General features: G+C 56.6%; 1 protein-coding gene and 1 long non-coding RNA gene across 3 annotated transcripts in view; one reads left to right on the top strand and one right to left on the bottom strand.

Annotated features, from left to right (window-relative positions):
• The window catches only part of PDGFRB (platelet derived growth factor receptor beta), a 37,979-nt gene extending 13,736 nt beyond the window's left edge, over positions 1–24,243 (bottom strand). Inside the window, exons 1-10 of one of the 2 annotated variants that reach the window (XM_049648021.1) lie at positions 23,470–24,243; positions 8,231–8,276; positions 6,727–7,050; positions 5,938–6,204; positions 5,099–5,226; positions 4,809–4,983; positions 4,004–4,196; positions 3,198–3,313; positions 1,958–2,081; positions 1,271–1,482 (exon numbers count right to left, since the gene is read on the bottom strand). In XM_049648021.1, the coding sequence (XP_049503978.1) occupies positions 1,271–1,482; positions 1,958–2,081; positions 3,198–3,313; positions 4,004–4,196; positions 4,809–4,983; positions 5,099–5,226; positions 5,938–6,204; positions 6,727–7,050; positions 8,231–8,270 (1,579 nt within the window). In that variant the 5' untranslated portion in view covers positions 8,271–8,276; positions 23,470–24,243. Of the gene's footprint in view, positions 1–1,270; positions 1,483–1,957; positions 2,082–3,197; positions 3,314–4,003; positions 4,197–4,808; positions 4,984–5,098; positions 5,227–5,903; positions 6,205–6,726; positions 7,051–8,230; positions 8,277–23,469 lie in introns of those variants that run through there. The other variant, XM_049648022.1, reaches the window with a different exon arrangement.
• Positions 4,205–14,236, top strand: LOC125934560 (uncharacterized). Its single transcript, XR_007461454.1, has 4 exons — positions 4,205–4,513; positions 6,092–6,211; positions 6,884–7,387; positions 13,592–14,236. It is a non-coding gene; the product is annotated as an uncharacterized LOC125934560 (long non-coding RNA).
• Positions 24,244–26,337: the final 2,094 nt, after the last annotated feature.

The following is a 26,337-nucleotide window of genomic DNA, read 5'->3' as shown; positions in this document are numbered from 1 at the left end:
AGCTCACCGACCTGTCAAAATGCCTCACACAGCCCTCAACGCTCTGCTTGCGCTGGCTTCTGCCCACCCCTGCAGCTCCTCCTTTACCACTCCCTTGCCTCTGTCTCCTCTCTCCAGCCCCTAAATCACACACATACTCTGTGCTCCAGCCAAGATTTCTCTGATCCCATCGTGCCTCTGGGCTCTTGCACAGGCCATACATTTTTACTGGAACACCATTCCTCATCAGCTAACTCCCAGGTTATCTTTTCAGGTATTGACCTAAAGCTTCCTTTTTCCAGGACACTTTCCTGAATCCCATAGCTGGACATGGAGCCCCCTCCTCTCTCTAGGCTTTCCCCCACAAAGTACTGACCCCGGCAGTGGGACTGTCTGTTTCCTTCTCTGCCTTGTCTCTGGGTTGTGGGCACTAGAAGGGCAGGCAGGGCTGGGCCTTCCCCAGTGAGAAGCTGGGGATTACTATTCCATTATTATTTACTGAATAAGGAAACGAGCGAGTAAACGAAGTACAAGCAGACAGGTATATGCACACACAGGAACTAGCAGGGAGCAAGAGCATCCAGGTACTGGAAGAGACTATTCACACGGATAAGAATCATGCACGTCTGTGTATCTTCTAACAGACGTGCATTGTGCAGCAGGCATCTGTGTGCAGATTGTGTTTGCCTGCTGTCACGGAAAGGTGTGCTGCAACTCCATGCTTACACAGACGCACACATGCATAGGAATTCTACATGCACTGTTTGCACACCTGCACGGGGATTGTGCATGCGCACGTATGTGCATACAGACATACACTCCTGGATTTATATACGTGTCTGGGGATTGGGCATATTCATATACGTGGTTTATAAACATACACTCGGTGGGCTGACACACAAGGCAGGTGACAGACATGCACTCCAGCTTTACATGCATGTCTGGGGGTTGGGCATTCTTCATTGTGTGGTTTACAAATCTACACTTGGAAGGTTTGCACCTGCGTCCAAGGATCAGGCCTACTCATATGCATGGCTTATGACATGCATACAGCGTGCATATACTATAGCCATGATTTATGTCAGAGACTCATGAATGTACACACATATGCCAATACTGTGTTGTTGTGTGAGTGTGTAAGAGCACACACTCTGGTGGGTTTCACAATGCTCCTGAGTGCCCACAGACACACTGACTCCAGCCCACTGGGCTCACAGGCACGGATCCAAGTATGGCAGGGTTGTGATGGGGGTGAATGGTCTTCAGGGGCCACTAAGGCAGGAGGACTCACAATGTGGCACCACGGTGACCTCCTGCATGTCGTGGCCCAGCAGGTTGTGCAGAGTGCAGCGCACGGACAGAGGCTGATCCACACGGCGCAGGCGCAGCGTGCTCACCACCTCGAACTCCTGATCCTCAGGCCAGTAAGTCACGTTAGTCTCCAGCTGGCTGTCCTCCTCGGAACTGTTCCCCAGTGGGGTGGGCGGCAGCTCGCGCGGACATCTGCCGGGAGAGCCAGTCGGGTCAGCTTCCAGTCCCTTCCCTCTTCGGACTGGGAAACTGAAACCAAAGGCAAGCAGCGCCACAGGGCGGTGGTGGAAGGAGGCTCCCCTTACCTCCACCCCTCTGCCCGCCCCCCACCCCGCCCCACAACCCCCTTCTGGTTCCTGCTTCTTCCCAATGCCTGGTCCTGAGCTCGTTCCTCTTGTGGCCCCTAGACTGACCGGCAGAGGGCGCTCCTACCCCAGAACGGAAAGCCCTGGATGGCAAAATCCACTCCATTCATTTGATCATGAGTCAAGGTAAGGAAACGGACACTTTAGGTCATACAGAGAATCTCCAAGAAGCCACATCTCCTAGGACTGGGCTCTAGCCTGGAACAATGTGCCCAGAGAAGGGGCTGATCTAGACGACCTTCACTGGGTCCTTCCAGCCAGCTGTGGTTACCCTGGGAGACAGAGGCCCCAGGTCTGCTCACCTTTTGAGGTCACTGCAGGTAGACCAGGTGAGGTGTGGCTGGGGCATGCCCCGGCCGCGACAGCGGACTGTCTGCTCCCCGCTGGCAGGATGGTTTTCACTCAGCTCCAGCACACGGACAGGCACTGTGTGGAGAGGGCAGGAGGCCAGGAGGTGGGGAGGTCAGAAAGGACAGTGAGAAAGGCCCTCAGGAAGGACCTGGCCCAGCCTCTCCCCCCGGGGTGGGGGAAGGGAGCTTCCGGCTGCAGGTGAACATTAAATACCAGGAATCACCGTGTGAAAACTGACAGATTCCCCTTCTGGGTACTTCAAAGGGGAAGCCTCAGTGGGGTGCTAGTCTGTCTCTAACACCTCTCTGAGACTGGCTAATCTTCCCTTTTAACAAAGACAAGAGCAGGTCTGAGGGTCAGAGAAAGCCCTGGGAAAGCGCGAGCATGGAACTAGAATTTCATAGCATTGCTTTGTTTCCTCAGAGTTTATTTTAGTGGTTGCTTTCTATTTATGACATGTGATGCTGATTTTCCATCTACAATTGAGAGGTTAAATTCTCTTTCAAAATAAATTTATTTTTAGACAGTCAATTGACAAAACAGTAAGTCTTCAGTGTGTCATTCCCTTGCTCCAAACCCTGCAGTGGCTGGTCATTTCCGTCATAGTAAAAGCCAAGGTCCATACGGCAGCTCTAGAGGACTGTACTGTCTGCCCTCCTCCCAGCCCCCAACTGCCAGGCCTCAGCTCTGACCTCACCTCCCACCACTCCCCCCCTCTCTGTTCCAGCCACACAGGCTTTCTGCTGTTGCCGCTGCCTTCGTACAGCGTGGTGGGCCCTTTCCCACCAGCCACTTGCCTGATGGCCTCCCCTTGAAGTCTTCACGCAGTCGCCTCCCTGAGGCCAGCTCGATGAGGCTATATGCGCCCTGAACTCTCAGTCCTGTCTACCCAGGCTCTTTTTTTCTACAGCACTCCTTACCTTCTAACCTTCTATGTAATTTGCTGTGAGGTTTTAGAAACACCAGTCTAACCCAGTGGCCTCCTTGTATAACTTGAGGCCCAAAGAGGGGATATACTGAGTTCATCCAGCAGTGGAAGTGTTGGAGCTCAGCCTAGAAGCCAGCCTCCTGAGTCCTCAGCTCCTGCTCCTGCTCCTGCTCCCCCTATGGGTGGGTGGACAGTGTAGAGAGGGAGAATTGACGGAAGCGGGGGTTGGGGGTTGGTGGGAGGCAGGGTGGAGGGCCCCTCACCATTGACCTGCAGCTGGAAGGAGATCTGGGCCTCTGCATCCTCGTGGAAGGCCCGCATGGTGTAGTAGCCAGCCTCAGCCACCTTCACCCGCACCAATGTCAGTTCTGACACATACCTGGGGAGCAAGACAGGCCCAGCTGCCAGAGCTGGAAGGACTCTTATGGGAACCAACCCCCCCCCAACCTCCTTGTACAGACAAGAAAAACAAGACCCAGGGAGGGACAGGGGCTTCCCAAAGTTACACAGGCATCGGTAGCAAAGCCAGGACTCTCCTGAATCCCCACCTACAGGAACCTGGCTCCACTGAGCCAAGAGGGAGTGTTGGGTAGGAGGAGGAGGGTGGGGGGAGCACCCTTTCCCTCTCCCCCTCCCCCCTACATCTCCCCCTTGCAGAAAGGCCTGGCATTGCTTTATCCTAACATACCGTGCCTGTGTCAGCCTGCTCATCAGCCTCCCAGCCACCATCCATGCACAGGTGGTAGTGGCCTGCCTGGCACCCTCTTCCCTCTTCTCTGGCCTTTTTCTCCTCAGCTGCTCCCTGCTGGCTCCACCCATCACAAGGACAACTACACATCTGGGTGATCGTCAGAACAATGTCTGTTTCCCCCATAGACAGGAAATTCTAGGAGGCATGGAGTAGTCTATCTGGATCTCTGCAGCATCCCCCAGTGCCTGGCATGGCACCTCGCACATAGTGGACTCTCGGGAAAGGTGGGTCTACGTTTATCCAGTGGCTGAAGGCTGTGGGCTGCCTGGTAGCTGCAGAGAGTAACTTCAAGAATGGGGTGGGTGGGTTGCTGCTCACCGGGTCTCAGACACATTGCGTGTGGACAGGGCAATCTCGCCTGCGCTGGAGTCGCCTAGCGTGCGGTTGTCCTTGAGCCACATGACAGTAGGCGGCGGGTAGGCCTCGAACACCACCTGCAGAGTCCGGCTGCGGTGCAGCTCCGCGAATTGTACGGCGTCCAGCTCTCCCAGCAGCTGCACGTAGCCACTCTCTGCAAGGGGCGGCCGTCAGGGGCGGTGCCCCGGGGGCGGGGCTGTGCCCGGCTACCAATAAGGCAGCGCCTCCTGGAGGCGGGGCTCCCGGAGGCAGGGCATCAACTGAATGCCAAAGGAGCCCAGCCTTCTGGGGGCGGTGCTTCAGGCTTTAGGAGCCGGACGAGAGATGGAGTTACCCGAGCTGGGGTTGACGTTGGAACTAAGACGGAAGCAGGGGCCAAACTGAGGGGTGATACTGGTTTGGGAGCCAGGTTTGAGATTGGGACTGGAGTTGTTCTTACCGGGAGTGTTCTGGCTCAGGATTGCGGCTGAGGTGAGTTGCAACATGGTTGAATTTGAGGATGGGGCTGCCTGGGCCTGGGATGGCAGTTAGGTTTAGAAATCTGGTTGGGGCTGAGGTTCTGGCTAGGCAGAAAGCCTAGGCTGGGATTAGAGTTGGATTTGGGGCTGACATTGTGTTTTGGTTTGGATTTATCCCGGAAATAGGCTCTGGTTGGTACTGAATGAAGCTAGAGCTGTCCTTGAATGTGACTGACAGTACCCCGGGGCTGTGACAGGGTCTAGGTCCGGCTCAGAAAGAGGGTTGGGGCCAAGCCCAAGGCACGCACCAACCACAGTGACATTGATGGACTTTTCATCTCGATGGTCATTCACACTCTCCGATACATTGCAGATGTAGGTCCCTGAATCGCCAAGCTCGGCATTAGGGATGTGCAGGATGGAGCGTATGTGGGAGGGTACATTGAAGAGGAAGTCAGTCACTGGCTCCACCAGCCGCCCACTCTGTAGGGACAGGTGGGGAAAGCCCCCCAAATCAGGCCGCGTCCAAGAAGTTAGGCTGCAAGTCAAGATATCCTTCCCTCCTTGGCCCTTCCTCCAACCCCTGGCCCAGCGTTACCTCCATGCGTGGGTATGTCCATTCAAAGTTGACCACCTCATTTCCGGTCACAATGCACATGATGGTGATGTTCTCACCCTGGCGGACCACAGTCTGCACTGCATTCACTGAGACATTGATGGACGACACTGATGGAGAGAGACTGGCTTAGGGATGAGGAGGCCACCACCAGCCACCAGCACTTCGGCTTGGGGATGGGGTGGGGGTTCCGAGAGAGAGAAGGGATGAATGGTGTAGAAGATTCATTCATTCAACAAATATTTATTAAACATTTCCTATATGCCAAGTACTAGTCTAGGCACTGAGGCTTTAGCAGTAAACACGACAGACAAAATTCCTGTCCTCATGGAGCTGACATTCTAGAAGGGATGAGAGTCTTGAAACCAATGTCCTCTCTGGGCATCTAAGTATAGGAGACATGCATTGAGCACAACCACGCACCAGGCAGCCTCTGTCTTTAATCCTCACAATAATCCCACTAGGCGGGCAGTCACTATTTCCCCCATTTTACAGAGGAAGAAGTAGGCTCAGAGATTGTATGCCTTGTGCAAAGTCACTCAGACGGGAAGCGCACGGCTGGCCTTCAAACCCACCTGGCTCCAAGGCCTGTGCCTTTGCCTGACCCAATGTACAGCCCAGCCCTGCCACTAACACTTCCCGTAACCTCTGAGTGTCAGGTTTTTCCTCTGTAAAATGGGGAAACACCACCTGCCTTCCAAGACTACAGTGAAAATCCAGTGAAAAATGGAATTGCACACTTCGTAAAACTGGAAAGGGCTATACCTCTGCGGAGGGTCATACTTGCCTCTGCTGAGCATCAGGCCAGAAAGGGGGCTCACCCTGGAGACTGTAGACATAGTAGGCTTCAGAATCCACTTCCCTGTCCCCGATGATGGTTTTGCAGACATAGGTCTTGTCCTCGAAGATACCAGAGAAGCCACGTTGGTGGTCATAGGGGATGGGCAGTGGAATATCCACTTTCTTCTCGTGCAGTGTCACCACCAGGCTCGGATCCGTCACTCGGCAGGGAATTGTGATCTCAGATATTTCCGTGAGAAAGATGAACAGGTCCTCGGGGAAGACCGGAAGAAAGCCCATAGTCGGATCTGCCAGGTGTGGAGCCAAGAATGAGGGTCAAGGTGGCTGCTTTTCTGGCTATCCCCTGAATTTCTGTGTGTGACCTTGAGCAGGTGTCTTCCCTTCTCTGGCCCTCAGTCTTCCCATTATAGAATAAGGCTGCTCTCAGAGGTCTCTTCTAGCTTTCACATTTGATACGGTCAGCACCAGGGTGAGAAAGAAAATAAGCCACAAGTCAAAGGGCAGCTAGTACCTGGGGCTTGGAGAATGGGAAAGTTAGGACATGGAGGCCAAAAGAGAGCATACTGGAACCTGCTGAGAATGAAGAGTTCTTGGGAGCCAGGAATGGGGTGGGCTGGCAGGGAGGAGTCAGATATCCAGACCAAGGGGTGGGCGTAAACACAGTCCTGGACTGAGCCAGGCTGGATTCCATGATTTGTCTGCATTTCTAAGCTGGCTGTGCCTCACAGTGTTCACTAAGCACTCTCAGCTTCCCCCAGACACCTGCAGTTGAGAAGTCAGGGAGTGGGCACACAGGCGGGGGCCCTTACCTGGCACAAAGATGTAGAGCCGTTTTCGCTCAGCAGGCTCCGGCCCGAGGGAGTTTTTGTAGGTGCAAAAGTATTCTCCCGTGTCTAGCCCAGTGACATTGGTCAGTGTCAGTGTGCTGGAGAAGGTGCCATCCTGGTTCTTGGCCGTTTTCTGCAGGGGCTTCTGGGACATCCGTTCCCACACCACCGGAGCTGCACCCGAACAGGTCAGAACGAAGGTGCTGGAGATATTGAGGACAAGCTCTGGCTCCGGAGGTGTGATGACCAGGCCCCAGGAGGCCTGTGGTCCCAGCAGCAACAGCAGGGGCAGCAACAGCACCTGGCCTTTGGGAGAAAAGGCATCGGATGTCAGGGCACAGGCGCGTCAGCACCTCCCCCCGCGGCTGACCCTGGAGGAGACCATATCTGCACAGTCCTTGAAGAACACACCTCCCTAATCCAACAGAGACTGGAACCCGTGCCTCTGAAGCCTGCTTGTCAAGTGCCTGGTCCCCAGGGACTCCTTCTAGCCTCCTGGCCTCCTGATCTTAGTGTCTCTCCATCCTAAGCCTCAGAGTCCTTCAGCTATGCTGTGTGCAGGCTGTGGGCATGTTCTCCCGAAAGCCTCAGGAAATCCTCGGGAAGCAATTCCCAGGCCTCCAGTTCCTGCATTACTTCCCAGGTCACTTTCTGAGCCCCTTCCCTGCAGCTGCCCCAGCTGCCCGGGTTCCATCCAAAGCCCAGAGGTGGCCTTGCTCGGGGAGGGTGGAGCACAGTAGTTCAGAGTAGGTCAGACTGGGCAGGAGAGACTCAGCAGCTACTGGGAGCCAGAGGGAACTGGGGTGTGAGCGGGAGGGAGGGGCGGTCAGGTGATTGGTTCCCCTCCCCCTGCTGATATCCTCCGGGAAAGGTTCTATAAGCCACGTCCCCCAGACCTATGGGTGCTCAGCCAGCCAGTCAGTCATCCTTCATCCTTGGTAGGCTGTCAGCTGGTCACTGATTGCCAGTGACCATTGATTGACTAGCTGGTCGGCTGCCCAGCCCCTGGAGCACCGACAGCATGTAACAGGCAGCAGTGAGGGAAGGGTGTGCTAGGAGAAGCCCAGCCAGGCCTTGGGAGCTCACAGCCAGTGAGAGATCAAGGCAGGGGAGGGGAGTCCCAGACCGGAAGCAGACCAGCCAGGCTGATACCAATGAGTCCTCAGAAGAGGTGAGAGACGGAGGTGACTGTTAGCAAGTGGGGTGGGGGCAGCTGGTGAGGGGCCATGGGGTACGGAGGACCGAGCAAAGGATTTGAGCTAATGGCTCTGGACAAGCAGGGGTCCACCGAGGTTTCTGAGTTGAGTGGGCAGTAGAAAAAGGCCTCCACTGAGAGCCACAGGAAAGGCAGGAAATTGAGGTTCAAGAGCACGGCAGGGCCCCTGCCTCCCAGGCCCTGGTGCTATCATGCACCACCCTCCCAGGGCCCCCCTGCCCCTTTGACGACAGGAGCTAGCATGGCACTCAGAAGCTGCAGTGTACCTACCTTTGAGGACAGGAGCTGGCATGGTGCTCGGGAGCTGCATGGTATCCTGCAGAGTTAAACAAGGGTCAGGGCTCAGGGCGAGCCGAGTCATTTCAAAGTCTGACTTAGCATGTGGGTCCTACAGAGTAAATCCCAGCCCCAGTAAACCCAGTCTCCATGTCCATGGGGCTGAAGTCAAAAACCACCCATGTCCCATTACCAAGAGGGCACTCATGCCCAAGGGTCCCCTCCCCCTGCACGGGGCTTGGCCTCGGGGTGCCTGGACCCTGCTTTGGCTCTGCCTCTACCTCTCCAGTGGCCTTGGCTGAACCCAGGCCTCTCTGGGCCTTAGTTTCTCTGTATGTACAGTGGGAGAGGGGACTTGGGCTGGATGGCGTCCAGCGCCCGCCAGCTCCAACAGCCAGTCCTCCGGGTGACAGTTCCAATACCAGGCTCTTATCTGCCAGGACAAATATTTGGGAAAGCGTGATGAAAGGCGTGGGGGAGCTGGAGGGGGTAAGCCAGAGCCCAGAGAACTCCCACAGGCTCCACAAGCACAACAGGAAGTGGAGGCGGCTGTGGGAAGGGAAGCGGGGGAGTCAGGACTGCGGAATGTAGGGGGGCACCTCCGTGCCTGGCCCCCTCTACTCAGCCCCAAGCTACACAGGGAGGCCCAGGGGAGAGGGGCCAGGGGGTGGGCCCAGGGGAGGCCCCACTGCACGGCAAGGCTTCGAAGGTCCCTGGAGACTACTGAATTCAAGTCTCCCACCCCCAGTGTCCGGATGGGGAAACTGAGGCTCTGAGAGGGAAAGAAGTTTGTCCAGGGTGACACAGCAGAACTTGTCCGAGAGGGAGACAAAGAGGCCTGGAATGATAGAGGCAGAGAGAGACAAACACAGAGACCAAAGGAGGCAGCGAGAGACAGAGGCAGGAACACAGAGACACAGACTGCATTAGGTGGGTCTTTGCTCGATCCCTGCCCTTGGCAGCCCTATCTGAGGGTCCCAAATAACCACCAGTGGCCAGGCTTACAAGGGTCTGCCCACGGCATCGACAGGAAGGAGGCCAGAAGTGGACAAGATCACAGAGCAAGAAACGTGAGAAGTGACCACATGACCGGGCAACAGGGAGCCTCCTGGTGCTGCGGGGCTGCTGACTTCCCTGAGGGGCTGCCCAGCCAGGTCCTGCTCCTGCGGCCAAGCCTGGCTTGCCCCCACTCCACTCCCCACCTTGGCCCTTTTACTCTCCAATCCAGGGCCAGGGTCCCGGTTTGAGCCCCGGCGCGGCTGCCTCCTGTGCCACTGCTGTCCCTATGTCCTCAGTCTCCAACTCTCAAAGAGGGATGACGGGAAGCTTACCACTCACAGGGCTGCATTGACACATACCGGTGGACCCCAGGCTCCCCTCTGCCCAGCACCCCACGAAGCTCCCTGAGCAGCTCTGCTCTGCCCTTCTTCCTCCTCCTGCCCCTTCAGACTGGCCTGCCTGAGGTTCCCCTCATTTCTCCCCTCTCCTCTCTCCCCACTGTCCCAGACCCAAAGCCCAGCCCTTCCACACACCCCCACTCCCTTGCCTTCTGCCCCAGCCCCTCCAGCTGGATGCCAGGCCTCCTCCTGCAGGAGGGAGCCGGGCCGTGGCAGAGCCAGCAGCCCCCACAGAGGCCCATCTGCCCCTCGGTGGGTGCCCCTCTGGCTCCCCCCTTCCTGCCCGAGATCTCAGCCAAAGAAAATCATTAGCAGCCCAGGCTGGGGGAGGGGGTCATTTCAGCCTCCCTGCCCCTCCCCTCGCAGCCTCCCTGGCTGGCCACACTGTTTATTATTCTAAAGGAGGAATTTGGTCGGCTGGCCTGGAGATGGGAGGTCACTGTAACCAGGCCTGGCCTGGCTCTGGAAGGCTGGGCCATGCCGGCTGGGCCCCCAGTTCCCCTGACCCTGGCTCCTCTCCTGCTGGGCCTCGGGCTGGGGGCAGCTTAGAGTCTTTGAGACTCTAATCCATGAGGGGCCTTCTCAAACAGGCTGTGGCCCAGAGAGGGACAGAATCATGACCTAGTCACACAGCAAAAAAGCAGAATCAGGCTAGGGATAGGATAGGCCGGTCAAAAGAGCTCAGAGCGAGTATAGATGCCCCGGGATCTTGGACTGACTTCTCTCTTTAGGCAATGAGCATTTTGGCTCTAGTCACAAGGGACCGCAGACTCGCTGGGAGACTCAGCAAGTCCCCTGCCTTCTCTGGGACTCAGTTTCCCTATGAATATAGGGAGAGGTTCAGATGGGTCAACTCAAAGAGCTATCCTGTTCTAAAACTGCTTTTTTGACTGGCCAGGGAGAAGGTTCTAGTCACTATTATTCCTGCTGGGGTGGTTTAGGGAGGTGAGGGCGATGAGAAGGAGGGGGCTACATTAGTGAGGCTGGAGTCACGTGAGAATCCATAACCCATCTCATTCTGTGGATTGAATTTCCCTGACCATTTGGTCACAGACATGCCGTGTGGACTCTGACAAGTTGTTTCCCTCTCTGGGTCTTACTTTTCCCATCTCTACAATTGGGAGTTAGACGGTCTTTCAGGGGACTTTGAGACAAGTAAGCTGGTGATACGGAAACCCCAGAGGTGGCATGGACAGCAAGCCAGAGGAGGACGGGAAAGAACCAGAGTGGAGTTTGGTGGCACCCAGACCTAAGCTCCCAGGCCATCTTTAGATGACTCCCTGACAGGCCCAGTTATCTACCTAATGCCGACGGACCTCTGTGCTTCCCAGAGGCTGCTGTGGTTCCAGCCAACCCCAGAGAGGTCCAGGCAGCTGATGTGGAGGTTAGGGGCTTTCCTGTGACAACTCCCTCTTCTTTAGGGGGAGGGCTGCAATCCAGGAAGGAGCCACCTGGGACAAGGTGGATGTCACAGTCAGGAAGCAGGCACCCTCCGACCTGCCATACTGTCCTGCCTGGGGAGGCCCCTGAAACAGAGAGAAGGAGGAGACTCTCAGGGATCCCCCCTCTGCCCATGAGGAGAGTGCTGAGGACCAGGAAGGCCTCATGATTCCTCTTATTTTGGCCCGATTAGGGGGACAGAGGTCAGTCCCAAGATGCAATAATTGCCCAGCTCCTCACAGTGAATCAAGGACCTCAAGTCCAGGGGAGCAAGCGTGCTTGGGGATCCCTCGTGAGCCCAGCCTTCCCTCCTCCCGGCTCTTCTGAGTCTCCACTCCTTTCCCACCACCTTAATCTAAATAAATCCAGTCCCTCTTGGCCACATCCGCCAGCAGCAGCTTCCCTCCCTCGGGGTCCCGAGACTCCCACGACACAGGGAGGCCAGGGAGGAGGGCCTCTGCGGCTGCCAGGGAGGGAGGCTTGCATACGGTGAGCGTGGATGCACACGCACACACCCCCGCCTGCACATTCACTCGCACGCTGCTCTGAAACACATCTGTGTGCAGCGGGCCATGTGTGTGCCCAGCCCCCACGCAGGCACTCAACATGTGCCTGCCCACGCAAGCCCCGCGTGCACACACTCCCCTCCCTCCCCGTGCCCAGCACACGTGCGCACGGCACAGACTGCCGCCTGCATGCCTCCCACACGCCCATGGGAGCGTGCACGTGTGCAGAGCTGTGTGCACACGATATGCACAGAGCGTGTGCACGCAGGCCCAGACACACCTGAACACACATCCACGACACCGAACACAAGCCAGTGCGTGTTCTACATTTCCTGTACCAGTGGCCGTTCTGAGCACTTAGCCTCTTTCGACTTTACTTGCTCCTCAGCCAACTCTGGGAGGTGGATACAAGGATGATTCCTGTTTTCGATGGGGACACTGAGGCAGGGAGCACTTGGCGAACTTGCCCAGGAATGCAGAGCAGAGACTGAACTCTCTCTACACCACCACCTTCTCTGCTTACTTGGTTTGGGCTGGGGAGAGGGTGGAGAGAGACAGATGGCAATGAGACTTGTTTAGCCGAGAAACCACAGGACTTGGTGATAGGTGCCGGGGCGCTGGAGCGAGAGTAGCTCAAATGAGCCCCCGCTCCTGTTTTGGACTTGGAATATTGGGGGCTAGGAGCGTGTGTGTCCTGGGGGCACAATGCCATTTTCTGAGATGAGAATGGGGCAGAGGGGCAGGGCTGGGAACTGCCACCCAGCTAGCTGCTTTAGGGTTTGGAGGGGCTGGGGGCACCTGAGTGGAAAGAGGCCCCCTCAGTCTGGCAGCAGGGGACAGGCCGGGCACAAATAGCGGCGAGATGGGGATGGGGGGGAAGGCACGCTGCGGGGAGGAGGGGGTTGTTGGGGCAGGCAGTCCCGGGCAGGCCGGGGATGCTCCGAATAAACAAGATGCCAGAGGGAGGAGGAGGCCTAGCCATGGAGTCTCGGGGTTAGAGTCATGGAATCTCAGAGCTCCACGGCCCTCGGGGATCATGTATCCAATCCAACCCTCTTCCTGTGCCCACTGTACAGGTGAGGAAACTGAGGCTGAGAAAGAACCAGGGACAGGTCCCAGTGTTTTGACCTAGGCAAGCTCAGGTCCCTGGCTCTGATGTGAGGCTGGGGGCTCGAGGCCCGGGGGCTCAGACTATCTCTGTCCCCACAGAACGCCCCCTGCCCTGCCATACATAAAGCTTTATATCAAAGTCACTTTCCCTGTGCTGTCCCAGCCAGGCAGGGAACGGGGACTGAGACTCCCAGGAGATGGCTTACTAAGTTGCAGGCAGAAGCGGGACAGCGGCTCGAGTGGCCCGCTGGGAGCCTCGTCCTCTCTTCTATACACCTCTCTCCACTCTGCGTCCCCTGGGGCAAACTGGCACAGATCCCTGGCTGGGGAATAAGGGGATGTGGGTCCTCGGCCCAGCTCTGTCACCCACCTGCAAGGTAGTCCTGCCCCTTTCTGAGCCTTGGCTTCCCCGTGTGCACAGAGGGTGGGCAGGGCTGTCCTGGATGCCCCTTCCAGAGCTGCCATGCTGTGGCCGTCGGGACCCTGCTCCGGAAGGCGGAAGGCGGCTGGGCTGGGCTGGGACGCTGGGGTGGGGGTGGGGTGCCGGGGAGGGGCCCTGGCCTGGATGTCATGACTCAGCTCAGAGAAGGCAGCCAGCTTCGGGCCTGGGAGTGTGTGGGGGCAAGAGGCATCTGGAGCCAGGGACTGAGCCCTCCTGCCAGCAGCTGGGAGGGCACGTGAGTGAGGGCCACACCGGCTGGACCTGGCAGACTGTGGTCCGTGTGGCCTCAACCCAAGTGAGCTGAGGCCTACGTGCACTCCCGCGGCGTGGGTAGGAACCAGGGAGGACTGCAGGGTCCGCTGGGCAGGGACACAGTTACAGGTCGGGGGGGTAGAAGCCTGGGAAGGGGCTCCCACCTGCCACCCTCAACCCTATGCCTCACTTCTGTCTGTTCGTAAAGTTTCAGCGCTCCACCTCTACACGATGACTCCCCCCACAAGCCTCAGGATCACATCAAGGCCAGAGAGGGTGAACAACCTGGCCCAAATCACACAGTGATGCAGCTTGGTCATCCAGGCTCTACTCTGCCACGCTGCTTCTAGACCCAGAGGACCTTCAATGTTTTCAGGTACCTATGAGGTCCCCCAAACAAAGCAGCAGCAGTCGGCTCAGTTGGAGGCTGGCCTGGGCGCTCGTTGTTCTGGAAGTCCAAGTGGGTGGAATTAACCGTGCCAGTTCCATGGACTGTTACTCTGTCGCTTCTGTCGGTCCTGCTGCACCTCCCCGCTTCTGTCTCCTCACCGCCAGTCTGTCCCCTCCCTCCTGTTCTCACACCCCAACCAAAGGAAACTTTCTGCCCCTAGGAAGGGGCTGGCTTCTTAACTCCGCCTTTAAGAACCTTGGTGCCCTGGCCCGGCCCTGCCGACAGCTCATCATGACTGACACAGGGAGGCTGATGCCCTCCCAGCTCCCCAGGGCCCGAGCGAGGCCCCCACACTCGTCACTCACTCTGTGTTCCTCGCCCCAGGAGGCCTCCCCGGGGACACAATGGAAAGAAATGACCTATTTTCTGGAAGTTCAAAATAAAACGAAACATCTGTCTGGATCAGAGCCAGGCTGATAAAGAACGGACCGATCCCCCTCCAGCCCCAGCCCCCCCTTCTGCCACACACCCCCTCACCCGCCAGAGTGCTAGTGCTTGGGGGTGGGGGATACTGCAGGCCCAGCTACTTGGAACAGTTCGTGGGAAAGCGCTCAGTGTGTGCTTCACGGCCACTGGGGGCCCAGGGGAGGGGGCCTGGGTCCTCACACAGGCTGGGAACCAGCCTGAGAAGGAGGTCAGTGAGGGAGGGAGGCTTCTACATGCTCCCGTCCACCGGCCTGCCTGCCGAGCAAACACTTCCTGCCTCCTCCGGCGCCTCTCTGGCCTCCCTGCTTGTCCCCCACGGCTGCCCACCCCCACCCCCGGGGCCATATGGCCTGGCTCTACCCAGGCCCAGTGGGCCCCTGGACCAGAGTCCTATGGATCCCATCTGGACCCCCTAGAGCGCCTACAGAATGGAACAAGGGCTTAGAAGGCACTGAAAGTAACAAGAGTAATAATAGCTACCTCTGATTTGGTTTGTATCCAATGCCTGGGCTAAGCCGTTGATGTGAATGATCTCAGAAGAATCCATGATCTCTGTGTCGCCTCTCCATTTTACGGAGGAGAAAAGCAAGGCACAGAGAGGTTAAATCATTTGCCCAAGGTCACAGAGCTTGCCGGCAGGGGAGCCAGTGCTCAGTCCTGGGCGGACTGACCCCAGAGCGCCCAGGCTCAATGCCCACGTGACAGCCTCTCAAAGGCAGGAGGTAAAGACGACAAGCCCTTGCCTGGCACACAGCATGGCCTCAAATGAGCCACCCGCCTTGGTCTTTCGCCCTCTGCTTCCCGACCTCGCCTTTCAGTGCAGGCCCTCCTTGTAGCAGGGTGAGCCTGAAGCTGAAAAACAGGGTAGGAGACAGGCAGAGAGCCCCACAACCTGGGGGCTGGAAGGGGCCATAAATACTCCCTATTTGCGTCCCCCCCACCCCCCCACCCCCCGCCAACAGGCTGTGTGGTGCCCAGTGACCAGCGTCTCACCACCTCATCCATAACCCATTCCACTCTTGGAGGGCTCGGGATCCTCAGAGGTCCAGCTAGTCAGAATTTTTCATAACATGGGGGGTTTTGTTCTGTCCTCACAACAATGCTGAGAGAGGGTTATAATCGTGCTTTCTGTTTCATGACGAGGAAACTGAGTCTCAGAGAGGTCTAGTGACTTACCCAGGCTGACACAGCCAGTAAGCCACAAAGCGGGGACGCAAACTCAGGCTTGTCTGACTCCAAACCTGGAGGCTCAACTGCCACGAGAGCTGGCCTGTCTCCCACCCAGAAACAGGTCTGTCCACGGAGGAACAGTCCGCAGTGAGTTTACCCTAATGGGGTCCGTACAGAATGCAGGCTCCCAAGGACCGAAGGATCCTGAGGTCGGAGCCCTGTCCCTCCCTCGCTGAGGTGCAGAGTGAGTGGGGGTGAGTCCCAGCTCGCCCAGTAATTTGAAAGTCAGGCTGGGGATAGAGCTCAGAACCTTCCTGCAACTTCACCGCAGAGCCTGCCGGAGAGCGCATGGGTGAGGAGAGGAGTCCTTGCTGAGGACAGCCTGGCTCTGGCCAGGACAGCCACTGCCTTGAGGCCCGTCCCGAGTATCAGTGAGGCGAGGTGTGTGGCCGGCTCTGCCACAGGCCCGCTGTGCTCAGGGTCCAGGCCTGCCCCTGCAGGGGCCCCAGCACCTCTGCAGCTGCAGAGTTCCGGGCCTTCACCATCCCTCACTGCCCTCCCTGCACCCCCCCCCCCCCCCCCCCAGCCCCTCATCTCTGGCCGGTGCCATGGCAACAGAGAGCCCAGGTCCTGGCAGCCAAAGGAGCCCCTGAGAGGGGTCCCAGGCTGAGGCTGGGGAGGCGGTGGGGGTGGGGGGGTGCGGCGGTCGGAGACAAGCAAACCTTCTGTTCCCCGGGCTGCTGCCAGCCCCGGATCAGCCCTGGGCCGGGGTGGGGGCCGCAAATAGAATGGGTCTTCAGAGCCAAGTGGGCAGGGGGCAGGCAGGCCTCAGGCCGTTTGTCCTGACCCACCAGCACGTGGCCTGCCCCCGCCAGCCCAGAGCCCAAGCCCACAGGCAGGCCGAGGGAGCTAGTGAAGAGCAACCCTGCCATTAATTGGAGCCAACGTGGGGCATTGAGATTCCCCTCAGGGGCGGCAGAGCCAGAGGGGAGAAAACTCCCACATTTCACTTCCCTCTCCCTTTCTCAGCGTCTGTCTCTCTCTCTCTCGCCCCTTCCTCCGGTCCCGCACCCCGCTTCTCCCCCAGACTGTTAGTCCGTTTCTCTGGGCCTCGGCGTTCCCATCTGGAAGTCGGGGCTCGTCACCGAGCTGTGGAGGCCATTGAATGAGTTCATACAAGGAAAATGCTTAGAACAGGGCCTGGCACACAGCCAGTCAGTGGCCTCGTTCTGCTTCACTCACGGGAGAGTAACTCACTCACTCACTCGCTCGCTCACTCGCCCAGGCCCCCTGGCCAGGCTCGTCAGCCAAGGATTGCACGTGACAAATGAGAAGGTAGGAAAGCCCCTTCCAGAAGGGCTCCTTAGGAAGGGGCAGCTGCTGTTGTGATTGGCATTGCCAGCAGGCTCAGCCAGGGTGGGGGCGGGGTGTCTCCTAGCATAGTCAGGGATTTCAAGGCCCACCCAGGACCACAACCCAAGTGCAATGACTCCTGTCCCCTGTCTGCCAACCACTTCCTTCCTGTACCTTTGTCTTAATCCCTTCATTTGATTCCCCCACAAATGAGGAAACACACCTAATAAGTTTTTCAGAGGCCTCTAGATTCCTTTTTGTTTTTTTTCCCCAATGTTTATTTTTGAGAGAGAGAGAGAGTTGGGGAGGGGCAGAGAGACACACACACACAGAGAGAGAGAGAGAGAGAGAGAGAGAGAGAGAGAGACAGAATTGAAGCAGGCTCTAGGCTCCAAGCTGTCAGCACTGACACGGGGCTCGAACTCACGAACCACGAGATCATGACCTGAGCTGAAGTCGGACGCTTAACTGACTGAGCCACCCAGGCGCCCTGAGCCTCCAAATTCCTAATTCAGAATTAGGCTTTACAGTAGATGCTTAATAGATGCCTACACAGCGTAAGGGATCAAATGGCCTTGTAGGGTCAGCCCTTCTGGTCTTCAAGCCTCAGCTGTCCCCTAACACCTCGGGGTTCGCTAAGCTGGGGAGCTGGGACGGGCAATCGATGTGGACTCTTTCCCTCCTGGGTGCTAATGGGACCAGCTGGCGAGAGGGCAAAAGGAGACCCTGATGCCACCCAGGGCATGGAAAGCACATGGAGCCCAGCCGGACCAGGTGTAGCAGTTCCATTCTGAAGCCACTTAATCCAGGTCCAAGTTCCAGGCCGGCTCTACCACCTTGTAACTGTGTGACCTCTCTGACTTTCACTTTCTTGAGTCCCAGCCTCCCGGAAAATGACAGAAGAGACTTCCTTTTCCATTGCTGGGAGGGGTAAGATGATGACGAAAAGCACCTGTCACATAATAGGTGCTCAGTAAATGGCAACAATTATGAATATGTGATTATTTCAGTGGGAAGGAGGTGGCCTCCAGCTCGGCCTCCAGGGTTTAGTGGGGTTCTTTGGTGGGTGATGCCAGGGAAAGGCATTCCACAGTGGCTCTGCATGCGAAATGGGAGATCTCGGGGCACCTGGGAAAATAGCAGGAAGAAAACTTCTAGGTCAGAAATCAGGGCTCTTTAGCAAAGAGGTAGGTGATGGGCAGGGAAGGAGTGCAGAGGTTACTTTGGGAAAGTTTGGGGGTTCCGGGTGAGGATTTAGGCTTTGTCCTGCAGGCATGAGGAAGCCAACCTTTCAGGGCATTGGTAGTGGGGAAGGGGGCGGCTGGCTGCTGGCTGGACAGCAATACAGCCCAACTCCAAGCACTGTGGGAGGAGGGGCTCCTCAGATGGGAATGACAGGAGCAGGTTAGCATCAGTGGGAGGGCGTGGATTAGAATGGGGACAGTGGAGGCAGAGACGCCAGTTTCGGACATGAAGCCATCTCAAACCCTGCCTAAACCCCCTGGCAGAGCCAGCTATATAATTTGTGGGGCCCCTTGTTACAATATTAACAATTTCAAGTGTGGGGCCCCTGCGAAGCATGGAGGCCTCTGTGACTGCCCATGGCGAATGCACATGAGGTCATCCCTGCTCCCTGGACTAAAGGGGAGGCCAATTGTCCAGCCAGCCAGCTGCCCGTCTGTTTTATTCATCTCTCCATGCATTTATCTATCACTGTTTCACTACCCATTCAGCAGACAGGCCCCAGCCTGGGAACCGATAAGGGCACAAATACAGGTAAGAGGGGAGAAGCCCACGGTCTGCTGGGTCAGATGTGAGCCTTTCCCTTCAAGCCCGGTGCCCTGAGCTAGGGCTGTGACAGGTTTGTAAAGCGGAGCCTTGCCCTGTGCATTGACCCTGGAATCCCCCCACCCACCCAACTTCGGCTCAGTCTCAGGAGTGGAGAAGCTAGCAGGCCACAGTCTTTCAGTTCTATTTCTCAAGAAGGAAGGCTACCAGGGCAGCAACAAGGATTTGAAACAGCCACAGAAGCCTGGCAGAGGCTAAGGGCAAAGCGGGATGGAGCTTCTGGGGTCACTGAGCTGCTCCCTCGGCCTCCCCTTCGTGTGTATAAAAGGAATTTATGGCCAGAATGGAGAAGTGATATGATCAAAGCTCCACGGTCCACAAAACTACCCTGGGGGAGGGAGAGGGGGAGGGGGAGGGGGAGGGGGGGGTCCCACCCCTCATGGAAATGACACTTCCTCTTTAGCCCAAACTCTGCCCTGTGACCTCACACCGGGGAGGACTGGGGCTGAGTGAGCCTTGGATGACAGACGTGGATGGAGAAGCCACAGCACATGCCCAGCTCAGTGGTCCCGGGTTCAGTGCTATCACGGATGATCTGTACAACTTGAGCTACATCCCTCCCCTTCTCTGGACCTCAGTTTCCCACCCATAGAATAAGCAAGTTGGACCAGGTAACCCCCAGAGTCCTTTTCATCTCTGACCTTCAAGAACGGACTCCCTGGCCCTGCTGCCCCCACTTCCTAAAGTACAACCGTCTCCATCATCGGGCGGAGAAGCTGGTACCTCCTGCAGATGAAAGGTTTTGGGGCACCTGAGACATCAAATAGCTCTGATCTGAAGCAAGGAGAAGAGATGGCAGATGGCATTAATGCAGCTAAAGCAAAATACACTTTGATTTTCAGCCTCCTGCACTAGGCTGGGGGCAGGGTGCCCCAGAAAGCATCTGGGAAGGGGGGTTCCTGGGGCAAGGGCCTGGGGCTTCAGGAAGCCCTTTTGCCTGTGGGCTCTGAGTCTGAAATCTTGGGAGATTTCGATCTTAAGTGTGAGAGTCGCCTTAAGACCCTCACACTCGAAGCAACAACTGTGTCGATCCACACCCACGCCCACCCAGAGGTGGGGCGTGGGTCCCCACACCATTCCCTTGCCTCGGGACCCCATCATTGCTCCAACCACCACTGGGCCAAAGCCCTTCTTCCTCTTGAAATCAGAGCATATGAGATTCGAAACATCAGCACTGGAAGGGGCCTAAAGGGTCACAGCATCCACACATCCACACCCCAACATGCACACCTCCCTACCCTCCTTCCTCTGTATCCCAGGAAAACGGGCTCCGCAGGCACACACCCTCAGAGCTCTCCCTGAGAGACCAAGTGCGTTAACAGGCTGCTCTAACTATAGAAAGTTCCCCCTCTTTATTGCAGGTTACAGTTTTCCATTAGTGGTCATCGATCCTGACCTCTTTCTGTAACGGATGGAGAAAGGGTAAGAAAAACCCCTTTCATTGTGAAGTTAAATATGCATGATGCCTGAGTACACAACAGAGCTTGTGTGGCTGCCAATCCGGGCTGGCGTGGCTTGGAATCCTGGAATTGTTTGGGGCCTGGAAGGAGCTCAGAGATCATCTTGTTCAGCCTCCTGGTCTCACAGATGGGAAAACTGAGGCCCAGAGAAGGACTGACTCACCCGCGGTCACACAGAATGTGTTCCAGGGTCTGATGACCACCTCTGGAACTCTGAGGGGTCTCCACAGCTGCGGCACATTCTCGGAGTTTGTGCTGCATCCCCAGGGGTGACCCGTGCCCCACCCAGCCTCTCATCCTGCGCTCTGGAGTCACAAACACCCGGATGCAAATCCCAGTTCTATGGCTTCCTAGCTGTGGGACGTTGGGCAACTGACTTAACCTCTCTGGGCAGTTCCTCGTATAAAACAGAGAGGGTTTCTATCCACGCCTGGAGGTTGCTGTGATGATTATATTAGTTTGGCAAATATTTATTAAGTGCTTTCTGAATGCTGGGCCTGTTCGAAGCCCCAAGGAACCCAGCAGTGAACTTCACAGTAATGGATGGGAGGCACAACAGAACCGCTCAGGAATCGCTGTCCCTGTTATATCACCCTGCCCACTCTATTTCCCAGTGGTGCTATGAACTCTGCCCTGGGGAGGGGGGGTGTGGGAAGGGCAGGAAGGCTTACGGAAGGCAATGGAGGAAGATCTCCCCCCATTCCAAGGGCCCACTGCCTACAGCGTTCTGAAACATGCATGAAGAAGTAAGGTGGGCATGAAGGGCATTTCAGGGAAGTCTAGGGGACCCTCTCATTCCTTCCGCCCTCCCCACCACACTCAGTAGCCCATCCCAAGCAAGGCACAAGTCCCCTCCTTCAGTCCTGAAGGCAGCTGGTCTCAGAACCAGCCTGTGCCTGGAAGATGGAACTGGGCCTTTAGAATCCCCACGGTATCCAAACCCCTTCTGTGGGCATTGCCCTTTGTGGATCGCAGACGGCTTTCACCGCCAAGTCCTGTGCAGGAGGCAGAGAGAGCAGCGACCCTCTCTTAGCCAATGGCATTAGGTCCAGCCCTGTAAAGTGCAAGCGCCTTACCTATGTTATACTCACACGGCCTACATACCTCCCTGCTGCTCACAGAGGAGGGGACTGATGGCCAATCAGACACAGGGTCACCCGGCCAGCCAGGAGCCAACTAGGGATTGATGCACAGTCATCTGATGCCCAAACCTGACGTCGTTTACGCATGGTGCCCACTGCCTTCGAGATGTGGATGTAGCCCAGAAAAAGGACATGGGGATCCGAAGTTGGCCACACAGTGGACTTGAGTTGGGCCAGGACAAACGCCAGGTCTCCTGACTCTGAATCTACGGTGCTTTCCGCTGTCCCACATCTGTGGGCAATTACAAGTCTCAGCTTTTCTTCCCACAGAGGAGGGAGGGCTGCCTGATCACCCCTGAAGGGAAGGTGCTGACCAGATGGTCTCCTTCCTCACTTAGGGCCAGGCCAAGCTCCTGGCGGACCTGGGAGCAGGTGGGGCCTGAAGCTGAACTTAACCGCCGCAGAAGGTGCCGGAGCCAGGAGCAGCCTATGTGGGAGGATGGAGCCTGTCTTCCTTCTGACCTGGGGCTCCCCGGGTAGCAAAGGGTTACGTCTTTGCTTTCAAGCAGACACGGGTGAAGTACCAACTCTATTAACTGTGTGACACTGGGAAAGTCACATAGCCTCTCTGGGCCTTGGTTTCCTTGTCTGCAAAATAGGGGTAACAACAATACCAATTCCCAAGACCTGGTAGGTGAGGTCCCAGGCTCTGGGCCTGGCACAGGGCAAGCCCTCCTTGACAGTGACCAACACGATCCTCATCCTGGAGCACTGCGGGTTTAGGGCGTCTTGCATGGAGGCAGGGGAAGACTGTGTGACTTCAGATATCTCACTAGAGGCCTCTGTGCCCTCTGGGATTGCAGAGGCGGGCAGGGACACTCCTCCCTGTCTGACATAGAAAAATGCAGTCTGGAGGAACTACATGATGCTCTGGAAGGTCACCGGAGGGAAGGCCGGGGCCTGGTTCTGGTCTCACATTTGGGAACAGGAGGTATTCGGCGGAGCCCCTCCTCCCTTCCCCGGCACGTTTTCTCGGTTCCACTGACCGCCGGCAGATGCTGGGGACAGAACACAGAACACAAACAGGAAGAGAAGGCCAAGCAACAAGGCAAAAAGGCATGACAAACACTTGGAAGACTGGAAGAACCTCGGAAGACTGCCTGGAAGAGGTGAAGTAGGCAAGGTCCTTGAAAGAAAATGGAGGGGATGAGGAAGTGCATTCTCATAGGCAGGATTGTGCTTACTCCTCCTGAGAACCCTGGGATCTGACTGACAACAAAGCCCAGGTTTGGAGAAATGAGGCAGGGAGCCTGTTATCTCCCGGAGCTCTGCCACTTAGTAGCAGCGTGATACAGTTTTGTAGCTGCTGTGAACCTCACACGTACAACCTACATAAAATCCGTCCCTGCCTCTGGAGCTGCTGGTGAGTTCCGTGAGATCATGCTCATAAAGCTCTCCACGCGGTCCTGGCATGCAGTTAAGTGTCAATGACAGCTACTATTAGGAGTTGGGGCTTTCTATAGGGGAGAATCAAAGAAGGAATCGTGATCAGATTCATGTTTTAGGATGGAGTGAAAGCAGCATCCGGAAAGAGGGAGACAGCAAGGCGGCCTGAGCAGCTGCCTGAGTCCAGAGGGAAGGGCCCAGCGACTGACCCCCTTCTTCACAGAGGGGCCCCCACTTCTGACGGCCGGTCCCAGACCCCCAGCCCCACAGCCCCAGCTGCGTGACCGCTAGCCTTGCCACAGCCCCCTTGCCTTCGCACTTTCCCAGCCACTGGGGGTTTGGAAGGACATCTTAGGAATCTGGAAAATTTGCAAATCCATTTAAATCCGAAGAGGTTGCCTGGCGGCCGGCTGGCCTGGAGCCAGATGGATTCTTAAGGACAAGGCTTGGGCCCAGAGACAGGGGCCATGGCTCTGAGGTCCCCTATCCGTGTACCCTGCTTGCCACCTCCCAATGCCCCTCTCAAGCTCCTTCCAGCTCTCCCCAGCCCCGTCAGGCAGTGCTACATTTTGGAGGCCCTCCGTTGGCACCCAGAAACCTCTGGGGTTCATTTGATGAAGGCAGGGGGCAGCAGGGCTATGGAGACTGAGACCGCCCACCCCAGAAGCAGCCTGAGCAGGAGAGGAGAGAACTAGCTCCTCCAGCCCTGACGTGGCCCACAGCCTCCCGGCCTCCTCCCATCTGGTTTTGTTAAAAATATTTTCCATTTTTTGACCTACCCAAGAAGGCACAGGCTGGCGCAAGGGGACAGGACAAGGGGTTGGGAATCCCCCCTTCTCCCAGCACTTACCTTGCTGCTGATGCCTGCGGGTGTGGGCACAGTCCTGAGCTTTGGGCTGTCACCCCCTCCAGGAAGTCCTCCTCACTGGCCTCTCATTAACAGAGAGACTTTGCTGGACCCCAAATGGGGCAAGCGCTGGGTAGGAGAGCAGGGAGGACAGCTGCAGTCTCTGGGAGCCTCAGGAGAACGGAGGGGAGTAGGGGGCTGCAGGGATGAGGAGTGGCCTCAATCCCAAAGCATCCTGCGGGAGGAGCAGGGTTGCCAGGAGGGGCCGCCCTGGGTCTGGCCGTCGGTGTTGCGGGGCACAGCCGCTGGTCAGAGGGTGGCCAGCTCTCTCCTTGCCGTCCTCCTTCTCTCTGCCTCCAACTTGTTCACAGAGGGATCCTGCGTCCCAGACGGGATGGGCAGGGACTGCGGGCGCTGGCAGCCCCAGGAGCTCACACTACTGTGGGCTTCCCTGCCCCTCCCCCACTTTGGGGGAAAGGCTGAAGGGCCGCCTCTGATTGGCTCAGCTCGGAGAAGGGGGGCGAGGGGGCGGGGAAGGTGGACGCGTGTGTCTGTTTTCAATTTCAGTTTCTTCCCCCTCTCTTTCTTTTCCCCCAAGTTTCTTGTTTTTCTTCCTCGTTTCCCTCTGCTTGCTCCCTCCGTCGCCTGCTCTCTCAGGATGTGAGGGGATGTTTAGAAATTCCGCAGCCCACGCCAACCGCTGAGTCACTTTTATTAAAAAGTGGCCTGGTCCCACTTGCCTGATGCCTTGCCGTGGTACCTGGGACCGAGTCCTCCCTCCGTGCCTCAGTTTCCCCATCTATAAAGGCAACTCCGATAAGTTACATGATTGATTCAGTCAACATCCATTTATTGAAAAGGCGTGTTGACGGGGCACCTGGGTGGCTCAGTGGGTTGAGTATCCCGCTTCGACTTCGGCTCAGGTCATGATCTCCCGGTTGGGGAGTTCGAGCCCCATATCGGGCTCGCTGATGTCAGCCTGTCAGCGCACAGAGCACACTTCGGATCCTCTGTCCCCCTCTCTGTGGCACTCCCCTACTTGTGCTCTCCCCAAAATAAATAAATATATTTTTTAAAAAAAGCAAGTTGAGCACCAACTATGTGCCAGATACCATGCTGGGTGCTGGGAATGCAGTAGTGAGTAAGACACAGTCTCTGACTTCGGGGTGGCCCAGGCTAGTGGGAGAGACAGGGATGTACAGGCAGGTACCCCAAAGAAGGGCAAGGGCGCTGAGAGCGCATTTAGAGGGGTAGCTAACTGAGGCTTTTTACGATCAGTCACTTTTCAGAAGAAGAAACCCAAGACCCAAGTGTGAATTGGTGCAGAGGCAAAGAGACCTGCCCAGCGTCCCCCAGTACAGCTCAGAGTTCCAAACGTATCACTTCTTGTCATCTCGCAGCCCCTGGAGTACCAGGAAAGGATTATTTCTCCACCTTATAGACGATGAAATGGAAGTCCGGAGAAGTGAAATGAGCTTCCTGAGCTCACACAGCAATGGCAGAACTGGGGCGGAATCAGGCCTCCTGGGTTACATGGTGAAACAGACACGGGCAATCTGACCCCAATGGAAGACCCACACCGCAGTGCAGACTGGGCCTCCCATCCTGCCTCCTTCCTCTGTTATCCCTTTCCCTGCCTCTCATGCAGTCAACAGGTATTTTCGAGTACCTGCTCATGTTCCATGTCCAGCTTCTTGCCCTCCCTTCCCTACTAGGGTCTGCCAAGGCCCCTCCAAAACCTGGGTGGATCTCTGGATCTCTGGCTCCCCCTACTTAGTCCACCCTCATTTCCTCAGACCACAAGACGTCTCTAGTCACAGACTCCTGGCTCTTAGATGCCCGAGGACATCATTTTAAAGGGCTTTAGGGGGGGCAACTGGGTGGCTTAGTCAGTTGAGCGTCCAACTCTTGATTTCAGCTCAGGTCATGATCTCGTGGTTCGTGGACTCCAGCCCCACATGTGTCATCACGGAGCCTGCTTGGGATTCTCTCTCCTCCTCTCTCTGCCCCTCCTCCCCTGCTCACTTGCTCTCTCTCTCTCAAAATAAATACATAAAAATTGCTTAAAAGTTAAAAAAATAAAAATTAAAGAGTTTAGGGAGTTTAGTTGAGTCATCCTCTGCCCCAACACTATATACATTGGGGAAACTAAGTCCCAAAAGGGGAAAAGAAAGGTGTCCCGGGTCGGGTCACACAGGTAGAGTCTGACTCTGCCCGGGGCTCCTTCCTTCCTACTTTCCGCACCTCTGTCTACCCCCTTCTTCTGGGGTCCTCTCTTCATGGGGCAGGAGTGTTTGCCCAAGCTGGGATTTCATGCCAACCACAATAGCATATCTTGAGGTCATTTCTTGGTCTTATCTAAGTGGAGATTGCCCAACATCTGAGCATCTGGGCTGGGCCGCACAGAGGGAGAAGAGTTCTCAGATGAGTCCTAAGCCATAGTGTGCAGGCCGTGAGAGACTCCGAAGAGAGGGGCCTGGCCTAGCTTGATAGCACTGAGGCCCTAGGGGATGAGAGGGGGACTCCAAAGACCACAGGGTCAGGCCTACACTGGGATTTCTTATGCCTGGAGACCCTACGAGTCCTTACAACTCTGAGCATTTGACTTGGCCACTCACCTCCAAAGCCTTGGCTTCTCTGCTGGGACCAGACAGATTTGGGGGGGTGGGGTTCGGGGAGCAAAGAGGCATTTCAACCCCTAATTCCGCCCCCCCCCCAACAAGTCCGGGAATGAGGAGACCCAGATATGGACTTGATTTGTGGCCTTGGAGAGATACCTTTGCCTCTCTGAGCCTCAGTTTCCCCATTTGTACATAACGGGGTTGAACTCCTTGTGCTGGAAGGCGGTTGGGATGCTCTGTTTACAAGTGT

The sequence above is a fragment of the Panthera uncia genome (assembly GCF_023721935.1).
Source record: "Panthera uncia isolate 11264 chromosome A1 unlocalized genomic scaffold, Puncia_PCG_1.0 HiC_scaffold_17, whole genome shotgun sequence".
NCBI classification, from domain to species: domain Eukaryota; kingdom Metazoa; phylum Chordata; class Mammalia; order Carnivora; family Felidae; genus Panthera; species Panthera uncia.
Note: the sequence above shows the minus strand (reverse complement) of the source record. Positions and strands in the feature narration are given on the sequence as shown.